Source organism: Protopterus annectens, chromosome 12.part0 (assembly GCF_019279795.1).
Source record: "Protopterus annectens isolate FY-2018-M chromosome 12.part0, PAN1.0, whole genome shotgun sequence".
NCBI classification, from domain to species: domain Eukaryota; kingdom Metazoa; phylum Chordata; order Ceratodontiformes; family Protopteridae; genus Protopterus; species Protopterus annectens.
The window spans coordinates 398,299,247-398,316,741 of record NC_056746.1 but is presented as its reverse complement, the minus strand read 5'-3'; the positions used below and the strand labels follow the sequence as shown (position 1 = coordinate 398,316,741).

At 44.0% G+C, this 17,495-nt stretch overlaps 1 protein-coding gene across 1 annotated transcript in view; it reads right to left on the bottom strand.

Annotated features, from left to right (window-relative positions):
- REXO5 (RNA exonuclease 5) overlaps positions 1-17,495 on the bottom strand; it is a 1,525,618-nt gene that overhangs the window by 1,224,472 nt on the left and 283,651 nt on the right. The window contains exon 4 of the mRNA XM_044089498.1: positions 17,083-17,209. Within this exon, the coding sequence (XP_043945433.1) occupies positions 17,083-17,209 (127 nt within the window). The remainder of the gene's footprint in view (positions 1-17,082; positions 17,210-17,495) is intronic.

The window sequence follows — 17,495 nt, the reverse complement described above, 5'->3', positions numbered from 1 at the left end:
GAGAAACGTTTCCACTTACTAGCATAAGTTTTTCTGGTCATAGACTTGTGTGATGACAAAAGGATTTCATGCACAGAGAGGGAGATATCTGGGAGCCTGGCTAAGGTTGGAAGTGGAGCAGCCACGCTGTGAGCTGGAGAGAGTGCAGGGATTGGTGCAGCCCACCCGATTGATGAATCAGGAGGTCTGGAACTTGGTTCAGAGTCCAAGGCTGTTCGAGAAGATAGCGATGCAGGAATGGAAACCATATTTGTCGAGGCCAGTAAGGGGCAATGAGGATCATTTTGCAACCCAAAACAGTAGCCCTCTGAATTAGCTTCGGTATGAGGGGGAAAGGAGGGAATGTATAAAGAAGTCCCTGGGGCCAATCGTGGACTAGAGCGTCTCTGGGGAAATGCCCGGGAAGTGGAAGGAGAGAGAAGAAATTGCTGCACTTGCTGTTGAAGGGAGTTGCAAAAAGGTTGCAGCAAGGTTGGCCCCATCAGTGGAAGATTTGGTCCGCAATTACCTGGTTCAGAGACCACTCATGACGCATGAGAATTGCTCTGCTCAGTTTGTCTGCTATGACGTTGGACCTCCCAGGGATGTGCGTTGCAATCAGAAACCGTTGGGAAGAGATCACCTACTGCCAGAGTCTGAGCGCTTCTCGACATAGGGGGTAGGACCTGGTTCCACCCTTCTTGTTGATGTACCACACTACGGACATATTGTCCGTTTGAACTGCAATGGTCCTGGTAGGAAGAGAGTCCTGAAGAGCCTGCAATGCTAAGAGCATGGCCCTCATCTCCAAGACATTTATGTGCAGATGATACTCGTGAGGTTGCCAGGTGCCTTGGACTGTTCTGCCCTGATAATGCCCCCCCCCCCGATCAGGGAAGCATCCGTGGTCACTGTAGCCAATGGAAGGGGGAGAACAAATGGTCTGCCGTGGAGCACTGATGTGGAGACCATCCACCACGCAAGATGCTTCTTGCATGCCTGAGTGATCATAATCATGTAAGACATGGGAAGTTGCTAAAAGGACCATTGGGTGAAAAGAAGCCACTGGAGGATCCTCATGTGAAAACGAGCTAGAGGGACAAGTACGACCGCTGCTGCCATGAGACCTAGCATTTGAAGGACAAACCTGGCTTGAATCCTTTTGCATGCTAATAAAACCTTGACATGCTGACAAATCACTAACACCCTGTCTGGTGGGAGGCTCGCTAACATGTCTTTGGTATTTAAATTTGCGCCTATAAAGGTGATAGATTGACAGGGCGACAATGCAGACTTTTCAAAATTTATTGTGATACCTAGCCTGGAGCAAGTGTGGATGGTGCAGTCTCTGGCTCGCAGAAGGTGATGTCTGGTGGTAGCAGTGAGGAGCCAGTCGTCGAGATATGGAAACACCTGGAATCCTTGCCATCTCAGGTGAGCGGTAACTACTGCCATACATTTGGTAAACACCCTGGGGGCTGTGGTGAGACCAAAGGGCAGAGCTCTGAACTGATAATGGCTGGCTCCCAGCCGGAAGCGAAGGAATCTTCGGGAGTGTCTGTCCATTTTGATGTGGTAGTACACATCCTGAAGATCTATGGAGCACATCCAATTGTCCTGACCCAGAAAGGGTAAAATGGACTGAAGCGTGACCATCCGGAACTTCGTTCTTTGTACAGATTTGTTTAGTCTGCTGAGATCCAAAATGGGTCTCCAGTCCCTTGTCATTTTTGGTACCAAAAAGAACCTTGAGTAAATTCCGGATCCTTGTTGGTCTGTTGGAACTTGCTGGATAGCCCTTTTTCTTAGCAGTTTTGAGACCTCTTGCACTGCTTGGTCCCTTAGATTGGGTGGAACATCTGGAATGGACTTGTTTGACCTTAAGGGGGTGCGAACAAGGGAATTCTGTAGCCTCCGGATATGACAGACTGTACCCATTTGTCTTGAGTTATGTCTTGCCAGGCTCTTGGGTACAGTGATAATCTTCCCCCGAGTGCCTCCAGAGGTAAGCAGACGGGCAACCCTTCAGGGATGCTGGAAGGGCTTGTCAGAGAAAGATTCTCTGCTGATATGGTTTTGCGGATCCCCTCTGCCAAGAAGTCTGTTATTGTTCCCTCCTCTGCCCCTGGAGGGAAACTCACCATGTGTGTCCGGCAAGGCTCCTTGGGATTTCCGGAACTACATCTTTCCACTCTTCTGACCCTTAAGATATGGTCTGGAAGGAGTGGAAAAACGGACTCCTACGGCAGAGAGAGTCTTGCCTTCCTGCTCACACCTGGTAAGGGTATCTTTCACCTGTGATCCGAACAGAGAGGAACCATCAAATGGGGTGTTGGTGAAAGACTCTCTGAAAGGTTCCGCAAAGTTACATAGCCGCATCCAAGCGTGCCTCCTTAGGGCCACGCCTGTGCCTGCGGCTCTACTCGCACCATCGACTGCATACGAAATGAGCCCCATGGAGGAGTTTACCACTGAATTAAGAGTAGCTAGCTGGGAGGCTGCCTTAGCCTGGGCCCCCTCAGCTGATGGATCTTGGTGGGTATCTCCAAGCTCTTTCAGGAGATCCCTCTGAAGACGAGTAAAGTGGCACAGGTAATTCAGGGACTGCATGAAAAAGGTCGCTGAAGAGAACATCCGCTTCCCATATCTGTCCATCGTCCTGGACTCTTTGTTAGGGGGATGGACAGATGAAGAAGTTTCAGCCAACTCCTTCTTTGTGGCCGCTGCTACCACCATGGCATCAACGGGGACACCCTTGGTCAAGAACTGTTTGCCCTGCGGGGCAGTAATAAACTTGGCAGGTCTTCTAGGGGTCGGTTCCACTGCATCTGGAGCCGTCACGCCTTTCGAGCCACCACAGACATCAGTGGGTCGAAAGGCGGAGACACCCAGGAGGTGGAAGATCGGGATCCAAATGCATCCAGGAATACCGACTCATCCTCGGAAGGGCTTAGGGTAGTCCAGTTTCCCCTCTGCCTAAGCATCTCAAGGATGTCTGAGAAGGAGACATCTTCAGAGGGGGCTCTTGGGGACCCTTCCGACTCCTCTAAGTCGGTATCCGATGTGACAGACTCAGGGGAGTCAACATGCTTCCTCTTGCATTTTCTCTTGTGAGGTGGCTCCTCTGAAAAATCAGGGGAGGCCTCGGAAGAGGAGGATACACCCAAAGGGGTGTCCTGGAGCGCTGGATCCCCACCCTTGGGGTCTGGAAGAGGGGCAGAGGCTGACGCACACACCCTAGGGGGAGGAGCCGATGGGGTCGATTGTGGGACTGACTCAGGGGCCAGTACACTCCTCATCACCTCGAAGGCATCCCTGCCCGGACGCAGAGAAGGCTCAGGCTCCGAAGAAACCAGAAGCCCTCCCCGCACCGAGGGAGACAGCTCCGAGGCAGATGTGGGAGCCAAGCTCACCTGCGCCGAAGCACTGAGAGGGAGAGCGGGGTTGGACAAGGGTCCAATGCCACTCGCCCCCTCTGAGCCGAGGGAGTCTTGGCGCCCAGATCCCTCCAGGGATGGTGCCATGGAAGGGATTGGAGCCGATGACGGAACCAAAAGAGAGGGTATCGGCGCCAACGGTTCCACGACTCAAACCCCAACGAACTCCTGCTCCGAGCTCATAGGAAGAGTCGGAGGAGGAATATCTACAGCTGTGGACAGAGCCGACTCCTGATTAGGAGGGCTGGACATTTTGGCTAGGGCCTGCGATTTTAAGAGCCTACTGACCACTCTTTCCAAGTCATGGTCCGAAAGTCTAGAGGACCGAGAAGAGTGGGATGATCGGTGACTATGCTCCAGCTGGAGCAGGGGCGACTTCTGAGCCGAACGTATCGACTCCAAAGGAGCAGATCTGGATCTCTTTCGACTCTCAGCCGGCTCCGAAGACCATGTCGGAGCCAACTGGGAGGGAGGGACATCTATTCCAGCCGGAGTCGAAATGGATTGTGAGGCTTCACCCAACGACGGCTCCGAACTGGGAGCCGACTGTTTAGGTGGCCTGGAAGATTTTGCCGGCTAAGCCTTCACCAGTGAATCTTTAGGTTTAAGCATACCCCTCAGAATCAATTTATTTTTGCGCTCCTGCAGGACTCTTGGACTGAAGGCATGACAGATTGAGCAAGAGTCCTGCAGATGCACAGCACCCAGACAATAAACACAAGAAGTGTGACCATCTGTCAGAGACATCTTCTGACAGCATGAGTCACACTTCTTGAATCCGAACGGTTTTGGATCCTTGGACATCCTAGGGAGAGACCAAGGACACGTTTCCACACAGATGGTTAAGGTAACCAACAGTAAAAAGTTAACACTCTACAGTTACCACAAACCACTACAACCAAAAAAATATCTAAAACTATCACTAAACACTAACAGTGATTAATTAGAAGAAAAATTTTTTTTTTTTTTTTTTTTTAAAGGGAGATAGAAAGGTTAACCTCTAACTTAAACGGAAAGAACCTTTCTGTGGAAAAGGGAGAGAAGGGGGAGGGGAAACTAACTAAAACGAGTTTCTTAAGAAAGGGTAACGCTTATCTAGAAGAAAACTAGCTACAATACTAAAGTCTAACTAACGACTAATTCTACGCTACCAATACAGAATTTTTAACAAGGAAAAATACAATAATAATAGTAAAGCTTATACGACCTGAGCCTGTAGAACAACCTTGTAGCAGAAGCGGCAAACGAGATCTGGGTATGTAGCGCCAGGCATCATGGGATATAGGGGGTCCTCGAGCCAGTAAGCAGGTCTCGAGCGTTTGAACATGGCCAAGTCGGAGCCAAGGATTGGCTCCGAACCCAACCAGCAAGAATGAAGGTGAGATAAACTTAACATCAATTATTAATTACTATAGTAGTATTTTTTTTACAGCTATCAAATCAGATTCTTTGCTTTATCAACAACCAATTATCAATAAGGTTATATATATTTAATGATATCCAGCTACAAGAAGAAATAATCTAATGCTAGTGCAGTTTATTGATTTCATAAAACATATGAATTTAGAATTCTGTAAGTAATTATTCTGTATCTTCCGAAAATATCAACATTTTGTAGTACACATTTGAGTCATCTAGATTAACCTCATATCTTTCTTTATCCACCAATAAATCTTCAAAATAGCTGGTGTTGGTTCAAACAAACCTTTAGAAAGACTAAAGGAAACAGAGCCTACTATTATATGACATGCATGACTGAGGCATAACTCAATACTGAAAGCAACTAGATGAAATGACAACTTCACCCATTCATCAACAAAAGAAAACAGCATACAACATATTTAACAGAAAAGATCATCATCACCCTAGACCACCACCAAAACATACACATAAGCTTCCTTCTTTCCTTTTTAAAAAATAACTAGTCATCCTACAGTTTTACAGAATATACAATGATGAAAATCAACCTTAAAGCAGTTGTTTGAAAAAAAATACGTAAAAGTTAAATACAAAACTAAGTTATGCAGAAGTAAAAACAATAATTATGTTGACTAAGTTCATACATAGGAAACAGTGTTTAAATGTATATTTTAGCTATTAATCAAAGCAATTATGAATAATTGACAACTTCTATTATCAAATATGATAAATCATAATAGTAGTATAGTTATACAAAATAGAATAATGAACTTTCAGTAAATGAACATTTCATCTCATTTCATCTCTTTCCACTTCTCCCCTCTTCACCCATTCCCTTAGAGAGCTTATACTTTTTTACGTAATATAAGTAAAGAGAATACGTTTTCCCAATAGTCATGTCCTTGAAAACCATGAAAATGTCTCAGCTCCAACAGTCAAAAAAGAAACTTATAAAGTTGCTAGAATAAAAGGTCCCATGTTACCATGCATTCCCCAATGACATGAAGTCCGAAATGTAAATGACCACCCACCATTTAGTGCAGTCAGACCCCACCAATCTGCCACAACAATCTAAAAACCACAAACATCATGAGGGACAGACCAAAAACAAAACCCAAACATCCGGATACTCTGTGCAAATATGAACAGTAGAGAGGTATGCATGTATAAACATTACAGTATGAATAAACTGCACTCGGAATGTACTAGGAACAACAGGAAATCCAGTCAGCAAATCAGAGATCAAACCACTCACTTCTTTGCTCCATCATACTCAAAACAAATTATAATAAATATGATTGAGGTTACCAATCTCCCATAAAATTACAAATGTATATGAGCCAAACAAACTAAGGACAGACAAGATGTCAGCGTGATCTGCAAGGATACAGGGCAAAGGAATCATGAACAATCCCCTCTGAAATAAGTTAATGCAGGGAAAACCATCTTGGAAGCCTCAACACGTGGATAACCATGACAAATGCAACAAACTCACAGAGTACGTCTAGAGGTAAGTACAGGAAGCAAAAAAATGGTAATCTGAAGTGATAAAAGCTCTGTTTAAACAAAATGGCAACAACAAAAAAAAGACTTGCATGGAATGAAAAGCACAGCTTTGTACGTACATTTACAACAACACTAGAAGTTCAAAGCGATCACTATTGCAGCAGCATACAGCTATATGGGATGTATCGTGCCATAGATCAGACATCTGGCCAATACATAAAAAGGTTCTGGGCATCTTCTCCACACACAATATGTGATGGGATAAAGGGAACATACAGGTAACAAAATTCAGAGTCTTCTTGCCTCAACTAAGGAAGGCTGTAACAGGATATTTGTCAAGTCCAAATTTCTGATCTTGTATCATTGCAGAAAGAGAACCCCACCATGGGCAAGACACAAAAGCAAAGGAAGAAATGCATAAAATAAGAGAAAAAGAAGGGGTATGGAGGAAGGGTGTTAGTACTGCAACTGATCTATCTGAACATCTAATGTTATGGTAAGTTTACTTAAGAAACTATACTAGGTTCATCACTAGATGATTGCTGCAGTAACAAAGCTATATGGTATTATTGCCAACATTTAGACAGATAGGGTAGGAGACACCGGACCACAGTTCATAATGCAGACCTAACAAATTCTGTTCTGGCTCTGCAAAAGGAGTTTATCTTGCAGTGTTTAGTGAAAGCGTGAACCGAGGACCAAGACGCTGCCTCCAAAATGGCTATGGAGTCCACCCCTTTCCAAAAAGCACTAGTGGAGTGTGCAATGACATTTTCGGGGGGGGGGGGTCCCATGTTGAGAATGATGTAATGAAATAGCCTGTGATCCCCAACCAGACATTGTCTGCTTGGAATCAGTCCGTCTTATCTTCTTACCTTCATATGAAATAAAGAGTTGGTCTGCCAGTCTGAAATTCTTTGAACTGTCCAAGTAGTACAAAAGTATTCCTTCTCCTCTGCTTTTTTCATTGGAAAAACTAAAACTGGAAGGTAAATAGACTGATTCAGAATTAACTTAGATTCCACATTAAGCATTTATAAAATACTGTAAAGGATTAGTTCTAAGAGTTATTGTGTTGAGAAAGACCAAAAAGGGCTAACAAACAGTAGGGCTTGCAACTCAGATACTCTTCTAGCTGAGATCAGAGCAATAAGTAAAGATGTCTTCCAAGTGAGGAACTTTAGGGAAGAATGAGCCGAAGGTTCAAATGGAGGTAAAGTTAATGTGGCAAATGAAATTCAGATCCTATTATGGAGCCACTAATTTCCGTAGTAGTCCAATACGCAAGGTCCCTTTCAAGGACTGTTTTGATTTGGAAAGAGAAGGATCAAATGGCATACAAGCTGAAAAGGCTGAAACATGTACTTTGATAGACATGCAAGACAGTCAAAACTGAACAATCCACACAGGTATTGGAGAACGAGTGGTACCCCTTGCCTGAGATGGATCCTGGTCTCTGGTACAAAACCAACTAGAAAATATTTTTCATTTAACTAAATATGATTTAGTGGCAGGTTTTCTACCCTCTAAAATAGTCCAAACCAGATAATCAGCCTTCTTTAAAACTGTATTAGGAGAGAAATTATACAACACCAAAACTTGTCTAAGATTATTTAATCTGTCCATAACGTTTTAAAGAAAAAGTCCATTTCTCAACAACATTTTAGAAAAGAACAATCAAAAAACGATATGCTGCTGGTTGGCATTAGCTATTTGATCTCATCTCCAACATTTTCATTATTTTTTGCCAATTTTTCAAGGGTATAAAAAGATCTGTGAATATATCTGTGAATACATTTTCAAGTAAAAATTTTCCTGGACTGCAGAGCTACCCTTGGCAGATCAATGAAGCAGAATGTTACTATATTCTGAAATAAGATCAGTGTTGTCTTACAAAAGAAAATTCCAGAAAGTCATACTTAAAAATATTATCTAAAAGAATTTTATATAATTCACATATGATAGCATTACAGCTTATATGCATATTAAAATATCAGTTTAGGAATATTAGCTATCTTGACTTAATATAGCTTCATGAAAATATTTATTTGCAAAATTTCTAATACTTTCAACTAATAACCAATCACTAGAATCAAGATCTAAATGTTCCAAAGTATCTTTAGCCGATTTAAAAATGTTATAATTAAAAAAAATATCCATAAAACTCCTTAAGATTTCCACTGGAAGACTTTATGGAATATGCACTTTCTAAGGGACCTTTAAAAGAAAAAAAATGAATTAATAAAATTAAGCTATACTTTTAAACTATTTGAGCACATTTTGAGATTATTAAGAAATAAGTTTATATAACTACTCTGAGAAAAGCTACACTATATTTAACTACAGAGTACCAACCATACATAATTGTCTGTTAATTCATGATATAAGGATGAGATTTTCATTTTTTATCTTTAAATAACTGAATATGTAGTCTTTTCCAGTTAAGTAATTAGTAGCTATCAAACAAATTAACTAAAATTTGCAAATAGTAGCTCTGGCATAAGTTCCAAGATCTGGAAACTTTTATATCATTTTTATCTGATGATTTAACATTATTTGAGAAGGAAACTCTTTTTAGGATACCGCAGAAATTTCAATAACATTTTATAGAATGACTTAAAAAACTTTTAGTTATGTACTTACCATAACTTCGGATGTATGGGATCCATCTCGCCTACATTCATAACAGATGGGTTCGGAGCCGATCCATCGGCTCCGACTCGGCAACTAATACACTAGCACGAAGTCTCTCATTGGCTGGGCTACTCCCTATCCCAGGATGCACTACACCTGCTTCCCCAGATCTTGTTTGTTCGCTTTCATACATCCATGCAAACACAGAAAAAACTAGTAGTCACTATAACCAACTAAAGTTCTTCAAGAAGAACGCCAAGAAAAAAGGGACTACAGCTCCTCTAAATCCGAATGGAAGGGGGAAGGAGGGTGGGTACTTATGAATGTAGGCGAGATGGATCCCATACATCCGGGTTATGGTAAGTACATAACTAAAAGATGTAATGGGATCCTATCTCGCCTACATTCATAACAGATGGGACATCGTCCCTAGCACCTACATCCCGGGTGGTTCATTGGAAAACACTCCTGAGAACTGTGGAACCAAAGGAAGCTCTGCCTCGAGAAACCACATCCAATTTGTAATGAGAAATGAAAGTGTGCGGAGAAGACCAGGTTGCCGCAGCACAAATATCATCTATTGATAGCTTGGAGTGAAAAGCTACAGAAGTAGCCATTGCCCTGGTAGAATGAGCCTTGACTGGAAAGGGAAGCTCTTTGTTAGCCTGTGAATAAATAAAAATGATACAATCTTTAATCCATTTAGATATGGAATTTTTTGTTACTGGTTGGCCCAATTTGTTCACTGCAAAGGAAACAAACAATTGATTTGATTTCCGCGTGTGAGCGGTTCTATTCAAATAAAAACGCAGTTGTCTGTGTACGTCCAATTGATGCAAGGTATATTCTGCGTTATTAGAGAATTCTGGGAAAAAGACAGGGAGTTCTATAGTTTGTTGAATACAGAAAGAGGAGGCCACTTTTGGTATAAATGCAGGGTTTAATTTCAATGAAACTCTATGCTTGTGAAAAATCATATAGGGAGGATCAGAACAAAGAGCTTGAAGTTCTGAAACTCGCCTGGCAGACGTTATGGCTACTAAAAAGGCCGTTTTCCAAGACAGAAATTTTAAATCACAGGTAGCAGCTGGTTCGAAAGGACGGGCAGTTAGGGCAGCAAGAACCATATTCAAATCCCAAGGAGGTACAGGATGAGATAAAGGAGGCCTAAGGAGCCAAGTCCCTTTAAGGAAAGCCTTACAAAGTTTGTGAGACATCAATGAAGGTTCAAGTGAAGCATGAAAATTAGAGATTGCCGCTAGCTGAACCTTAATGGTAGAAACTGAAGAGCCCGACTGAAAAAGGGAGGCCAGAAAATTCAGAACCTCCGATACTGGTGCAGTGAGAGGATCTATACCCCGTTCTTGAGCCCAGAAGGCAAACCTTTTCCATTTACTGGAATAAAGTTTGATAGTGGAAGGTTTATGAGAAGAAGACAGTATGTGGACCACGTCCGGCGACAGGGCATTGTCTCGGACTAATGATGGAAGTGGAGTAACCATGCTGCCAACTTCAGGGACCTGAGAGACGGATGAAGCTGTCCTGACTGATGAGTCAACAGGTCTGGCACCGGATCCAGAAACCATGGACCTTCTATCGCATGCCTCTGTAGGAAAGGAAACCAAACTTGACGAGGCCAGTGCGGGGCAATCAAAATCATCTCGCTCTCCATGTAAATGGCCTTCTGTATCACCCTCGGTAGGAGGGGGAACGGAGGGAAGGCATAGAGAAGACCGGGGGGCCAAATGTGGGTCAGAGCGTCCCTGGGAATCTGTCCCTGAGAAGGGAACAGTGTGAAGAACTCTTTGCATTTGGCATTGTGAGGGCTGGCAAACAGGTCGCAGCAAGGAAGACCCCATCTGTCGAAGATTTTCGCAGTTATATCCTGGTTGAGGGACCACTCGTGGGGTAAAAGAATGGTCCTGCTTAATCTGTCCGCAATCACATTGGACTTCCCCGGTATGTGCGTTGCCATTAGAAAGCGGTTGGTAGCTACCGCCCAGTGCCAAAGTCTCATGGCTTCTCTGCATAGTGGGTAAGACCTGGTTCCACCTTGCTTGTTTATGTACCACACCACTGACATGTTGTCGGATAGGATAGTAATCGGGCCCTGTGGGAGAGCGTGATGGAGAGCTTGGAGTACCAATAGTACCGCTCTCATCTCCAGGACATTGATATGCAAATGCGTTTCCTGGATCTGCCATGTGCCTTGGACCGACCTGTCCAGGTAATGACCCCCCCACCCTACCTGGGAGGCGTCCGTAGTCACAGTGGCAACGGGACGTTGAGGTATAAAGGGTCGTCCCTGGTCGAGATTTGATTGGAGAAGCCACCAATGCAGATCTCGACGGCAACTGTCCGTGATTATGATTAAGTGGTTCAAGGGAAGTTCCTGATAAGACCATTGGGCCGACAGTAGCCATTGTAAAATTCGCATGTGAAGTCTGGCCAAGGGAACTAAAAGTATGGTTGACGCCATCGAGCCCAAGAGTTGTAGGATCCGATGGGCCGGGGCTCTTAGTAGGGGAAGACAGGATTTGACTTGATCTTGTAGGACCTGAATTCTTGCTGCCGGTAAAAAGGCGTGCATTTTTCTTGTGTCTAAGTCTGCGCCTATGAAAGTAATACGCTGAGATGGCTGTAGTACAGATTTTTGCAAATTGAACGTGATCCCTAAGAAACGGCCCAAGGTGAACGTGGCTCTGAGCGCCTGTAGTAGTAGATGCTCGGAGGTGGCAGTAAGGAGCCAGTCGTCTAGATATGGAAACACCTGGAATCCCAGACTTCTCAGGTGAGCAGTCACCACTGCCAGACACTTGGTGAACACCCTGGGGGCTGTGGTGAGACCAAAGGGCAGTGCTCGGAATTGGAAATGACTGACTCCGAGGCGGAAGCGTAAGTGTCTCCTGGACTCTTGAGCTATGGGAATGTGATAGTAAGCGTCCTGGAGATCTATGGAGCACATCCATGCATCTTTTTCCAGCAATGGAAGAATAGATTGAAGAGTGACCATTCGGAATTTGGACTTCTTTACGAAACGATTCAATGAACTGAGGTCCAAAATGGGCCTGAAGTCCCCTGTCTTTTTTGGTACCAAAAATAATTTTGAGTAAGTTCCTGATCCGATCTGGTCGATGGGGACAGGCTGGATGGCTCTTTTTTCTAGCAGCTTTGAAACCTCTAATGCTGCCTGATCCCGCTGACTGGGTGGTACGTCCGGGATTTCCCGACCCCCGACTGGCTCCGGAGTTGCACAGTCGGGCAACAACTCAGGGACGCTGGTTGTATGAAGAACCACGAAAGGAATCGCGGTCTCCAGAGTTACGGGGGCCTCTGCCACCTCTGGGGCGGCGTCTTCCAATCCCCTGCCTCTGGAGGGGGAATCACTGGGTGGAGTAGGGAAAGACTTCTGAGATTTTCTAAACCACATTTTCCCTCCTCTCTGAGCCTTAGGGTAAGGCCTAGAAGGAGCAGAAAATCGGGCCCCAACGGCAGTCAAAGTCTTGCCCTCCTGCTCGCACCGAGTTAGTGTGTCCTTCACCTTGGGTCCAAACAAAGATGACCCATCAAAGGGGCGTGAAGGAAGACTTGAAGGCCTCCGCGAACGAACACAAGCGTAACCAGGCTTGCCTCCTGAGGGCAACGCCTGTTCCCGCTGCTCTACTCGCCCCTTCGGCCGCATATGAAATGAGCCTCATGGACGAGTTAACAATAGAAAGGAGGGTAGTCATCTGAGCGCCAACAGTCGGGGCCAGCGCCTCAGGTAGATTCCCAACAAGGGAGTCATTTAGCTCTTTAAGGAGATCCCTTTGGAGCCTCGTAAAATGACATAAGTAGTTCAGCGACCGTAAGGCAAAGGCCGCTGAAGACAGGGTACGCTTGCACCTATCCATGCTCCTAGAATCCTTATTAGGAGGATGAACAGACGTCGAAGCCTCTGCCACGTCCTGCTGTGTGGCAGAAGCCACCACCAAAGCATCTACAGGCACACCCTTTGTGAGAAACTCCTTCTGGGGGGGGGCTGACAAAAATTTATTGGGCCTCGCAGGCACCGGTTCCACAGAATCAGGGTGTTCCCACGCCTTGAGAAACCAAATCAAGGAGTTCATCGAAGTGCGGAGACACCCAGGAGGCGGAAGGCTGGGCCCCAAAGGCCTTGAGGAAGACTGACTCCTCAGCTGAAGGGGTTTTGGCTTGCCAGTCACCTCTCTGTCTCAGAATCTCCAAGATGTCTGAGAAGGAGATATCATCCGAAGATGATTTGGGAGACCCTTCTGCGTCATCGAGGTCAGTATCCGATGTAACAGACTCATCTTGGGAGTCTACGTGCTTCCTCTTGCACAATTTCTTCCTTGGAGGTTCGTCCGAAGCAGATTCGGACGGACCACCCGGAAGAAGAGAACCGCCGATGGGGGTATCCTCAGGCCCTGGGGCCCCGCTGCCGGGGAGTTGCAACACAACAGAGGCACCAGTCTCCAAATCTAGGGACGGTGAGGTAGAATCTTGTTGAACCGGCACAGACATGGCTAGCGCGCTCCTCATGGCCTCAAAGGCCGGACCTCCAGAATCCAAGGAGGTCACTGGTCTAGAGGCCACGATGGCACCAGGAATTCCAGTAGCCGATGCTCCGAGAGGAAGACTAGGTACCGAAGCACCCAAACCCAAGGTGTTCCCCTCGGCTCCGGCTGAAGAGGTCGCAGTGCCAAACCCTGAACCGGAGGACAGGGTAGGAAGCACAGTCGGCACCGAGAGGCCTGTAAGGGGTCTCTGCTCCGACCGTATGGCTCCACTATGCTCCACCACCACCGGCTCCAACGGCTCCGAAGAGGTTGGAGGAGGAATCAAATGTGTTGGAGGGGGGATCGGCTCCGAAGCTAACTGAGATGGAGCCGAGACCAATTTAGTAAACACTGGAGATTGAAATAGCCTCTGTATAACCCTATCCAGGTCCGAATCTGAGAGTCTCGATGATTTAGAGGAGGTAGACAATCGAGAAGACTTTCCTCTCGGCTCCGAGAGAGAAGGGGACCGGCTCCGAAACGGCTCCAACACTGTCGGCGCCGACTCCACCACAGCATGGACCACCATCGGCGCCGAAGGAGCCTTCTTCGGAGCCGAGGGGGAAGAGTCTGAGCTGCACACCTCCACCGGCTCCGAAGCCATTGGAACCGATGGAGGTGATTCACCTCTCGATACTCCCACCTGCGGCTCCGAAGGCAATGGAGCCGAGGCAGGAGGCATCGAGGCAGACCCTTCGACCCTCGGCCCCGAAGTCAGTGGAGCCGAGGAAGAAGAGGTCAATTTTGGCTTTTTTGAAGTCGGCTCCGACGGGCTTGTCGGAGCCGACGATCTCTTCTTTTTGGAAGCAACAGGTGGATCTAAGGCTTCCTCGAAAGAAGGTTTGATAAGTCCTTTCAATATTAATTTGTTCTTGCGTTCTTGAAGAACTCTAGAGGAGAACGCATGACAGACACTACAAGTCTCTTGCAGATGTTTCGGCCCCAAACAATAAACACAGACAGAATGACTGTCTGTAATGGACATTTTATAATTGCACCGAGTGCATTTTTTGAAACCTGACTTTTGTTCCTTAGACATGATACAGCCACAACAAGAAAACTGTATGGAAAAGTTACAAGCAAAGCACAATACACAAATAGCGCCAACTGAAAAGCGCGAGACACACTGGCGCGAGTACTGTTGAAAGTTTACCTCACAACAATCAAAAACAAGTTAAACGGCCCAAAGCCCTCTAATTTAAACGGGCTTTGCCCGAAAAACAACTAACCAAAAATTAATTAAAGCCTAATAGTACTCAAAGGTAGGGCAAAGGCCCTCTAACTTAAACGGGCCTTGCCCGACTGACTAAAATAAATCTTTCTAGAAAACTCAATCACTCAAAATAGTAAGAACTAGTGAGAAATAGCTGTTAAAACAGCTGTTTGGTTAATATAGACAAAAAATTCCCTAGGTCAAAGACCAATAAGGTAAAAAGAACCACTTAGCTCCAGCCAAGTCGAGACCACGTCCAGCTTGTTAAGCGGCAAACGAGATCTGGGGAAGCAGGTGTAGTGCATCCTGGGATAGGGAGTAGCCCAGCCAATGAGAGACTTCGTGCTAGTGTATTAGTTGCCGAGTCGGAGCCGATGGATCGGCTCCGAACCCATCTGTTATGAATGTAGGCGAGATAGGATCCCATTACATTATTTATTAGTATAGAAAGAAGTTGCTTGCAATATATCCAAGTTTTGGGGTAAAATAAACATTTTAATAACTGAAGTCTATCCTCAAATGAAAGATCTAATTTATTACAAGATTCAAATAGTTGAGAAGTATACAGCTTTTAAATAATCTATACTTTTTATTACATTGCCAGATATTTGGATATTAATTCCAAAATATAAAAGATCTTAAATTCTTGAGCAAAATTAAGATGTGATAAAATAGATAGGCCAGTGTGTTTGTTTAAAAGAAGAAATTTAAAAATTATTAAATATGTTTGTAATTTACTAAAACTGAAAAGCTTATCAGAAGATTCTTTAAGGGATGAATGTAAATTAGTTAGTTAAAATGGTAACATCTGCAAAAAGCAGTCGTTCGGATTCATATCCACAGAAGTATATTCTTGAAAAAATCCTGGAACTGCCACAGTAATGAAAACAGAAGCTACTGTTGAGTCCAATTTGATATGAGGAACCACTGAATCTATCTCGTATGGAGTCTACACCTGTTGATCATGTCTTTCTCTGTATAAGACACTAAAGTCATACAATACCAGGATGTGCAGGTGGAAACAAAAGCACTATTAAAATGAATTTACAATCAATACACTACAAGTCCATGTAACCTTGTAAGAAATGCAGAAGAAGATAATTCTGGACACACTGTGGATGCCAAGAGCAGCACTTTTGGCTAATATCAAAAGACTGAAACTATACTAATTTCATGAGCTCTAACTGCAACTTACTTAATTCGGGCACCATTTTATATTAATGGCAGGAATTCCTTTTTATTTGCATCACTCTAACGAATGCATTCATTTGTCTGGGGCCAGCTATATAGGTGCACTGGAATCAAATACAAACTGAAATATTGTGGCTAGGGTAGATGAAAAAATCAAAATGTGAAAAGCCCACTGTTCTGGAACAGAAAAAAAACTTGATGATGGGGGCAGTATATGCCAGAATTAACATATTTATTTGTTTGCCTTCCAAAAAGGTCACTAGAGGTTTGTGACAGTCAAGCAAATTGTACAATAGTCACATAATGCAGAAGAAGAGGATATGGGATCAAACAAATGTCCTGCAGGAAACACCATATTCAAAGTCTGTTAGACTAACATACAATATTACCATCCCAAGATTAAAACAGAATAATGTTAATACAGAAAGGGAAAATTATATTATTACATGCATGAACAGAGTTTGGGGCAGAGTCTCAGTTTTTATTTTACAGCTTTGTGAAAACAGGTAATGCACAAGTACCTGGACAAGGAACAGACCAGGAGTTTTGGTATAGACATTGACATCTATGGAGCTGTCACTTTAAGGTTAAAGGTAATGACTCAAATCAGTACAATATAATTCCAGAATAAGCAAGCTATACAGTCAGTTATTGGAAATATAAGTAGCCACTGCAAGCAGTGGGCTATCTAGAATGCCAAGGAGCCTATTTCACCATTTAAGATGCAAATTACAATTTAATGGTACAGTAAGAATGCACAAATCGCTAAATGGGTTGTAGCGACAAACAAAAGAATGTATACCACCTGATATTTTATTTTCCAGTTTCCCACATCATATTCTCTTCTTGTTCCATACCAAAGAATACTGTCCCAAAGTACCTCCCTCAGGGGGAAAAAAGTAGCTCAAAACATAACACGAGTAAAGCAAAAAAGAAGGCAAGGCATGTGCTGGCACTCACAGAAGGTGCTTACAGCATCTTTTCAGCCATCAAAAAACAAATAAGAAGTCTACTATAAAAGGAAAGAAAAGCAGTCACATGTAAAGGAAAAATACCATCAGAATGCATTTCAACATCAAAGGGTAAAGTATCATGTTTTTTGTATCTATAAACTTTTATTTTAAAATACAAGCATTTAACTTACATGTCTGAATGCTTTCCTGAGATGTCTGAACTGCAGATAGAATCTGTAAAAATGCAGCTGATTTATTCCATGCAGCACGATTACCACAGTGGAAGACAAATATTTCTGGTGATGGATACGACACCAACTGCAAACACAGCAAATAAGCATCTCTAAATATCAAATTCACACTTCTAAGGTGTCCTAATAATTCAACATCTAGGTTAAAATACTGACTGCTGGCTCAGTAAAGCAAGAATCACAAAATAAAATGTTCTGCTTAAAAAGTCAATCTTTAGTACCTCCACCCATAAGTTTAACTCATGTTTCTTGCTGCATTACATCATGGGCATTTCTTACCTCCCAGTTTGCCAACTATCAGTTCCACTCTTGCAGGTATTAAGCACATTAGTTTCTTATCCAGTGGCGGCCTG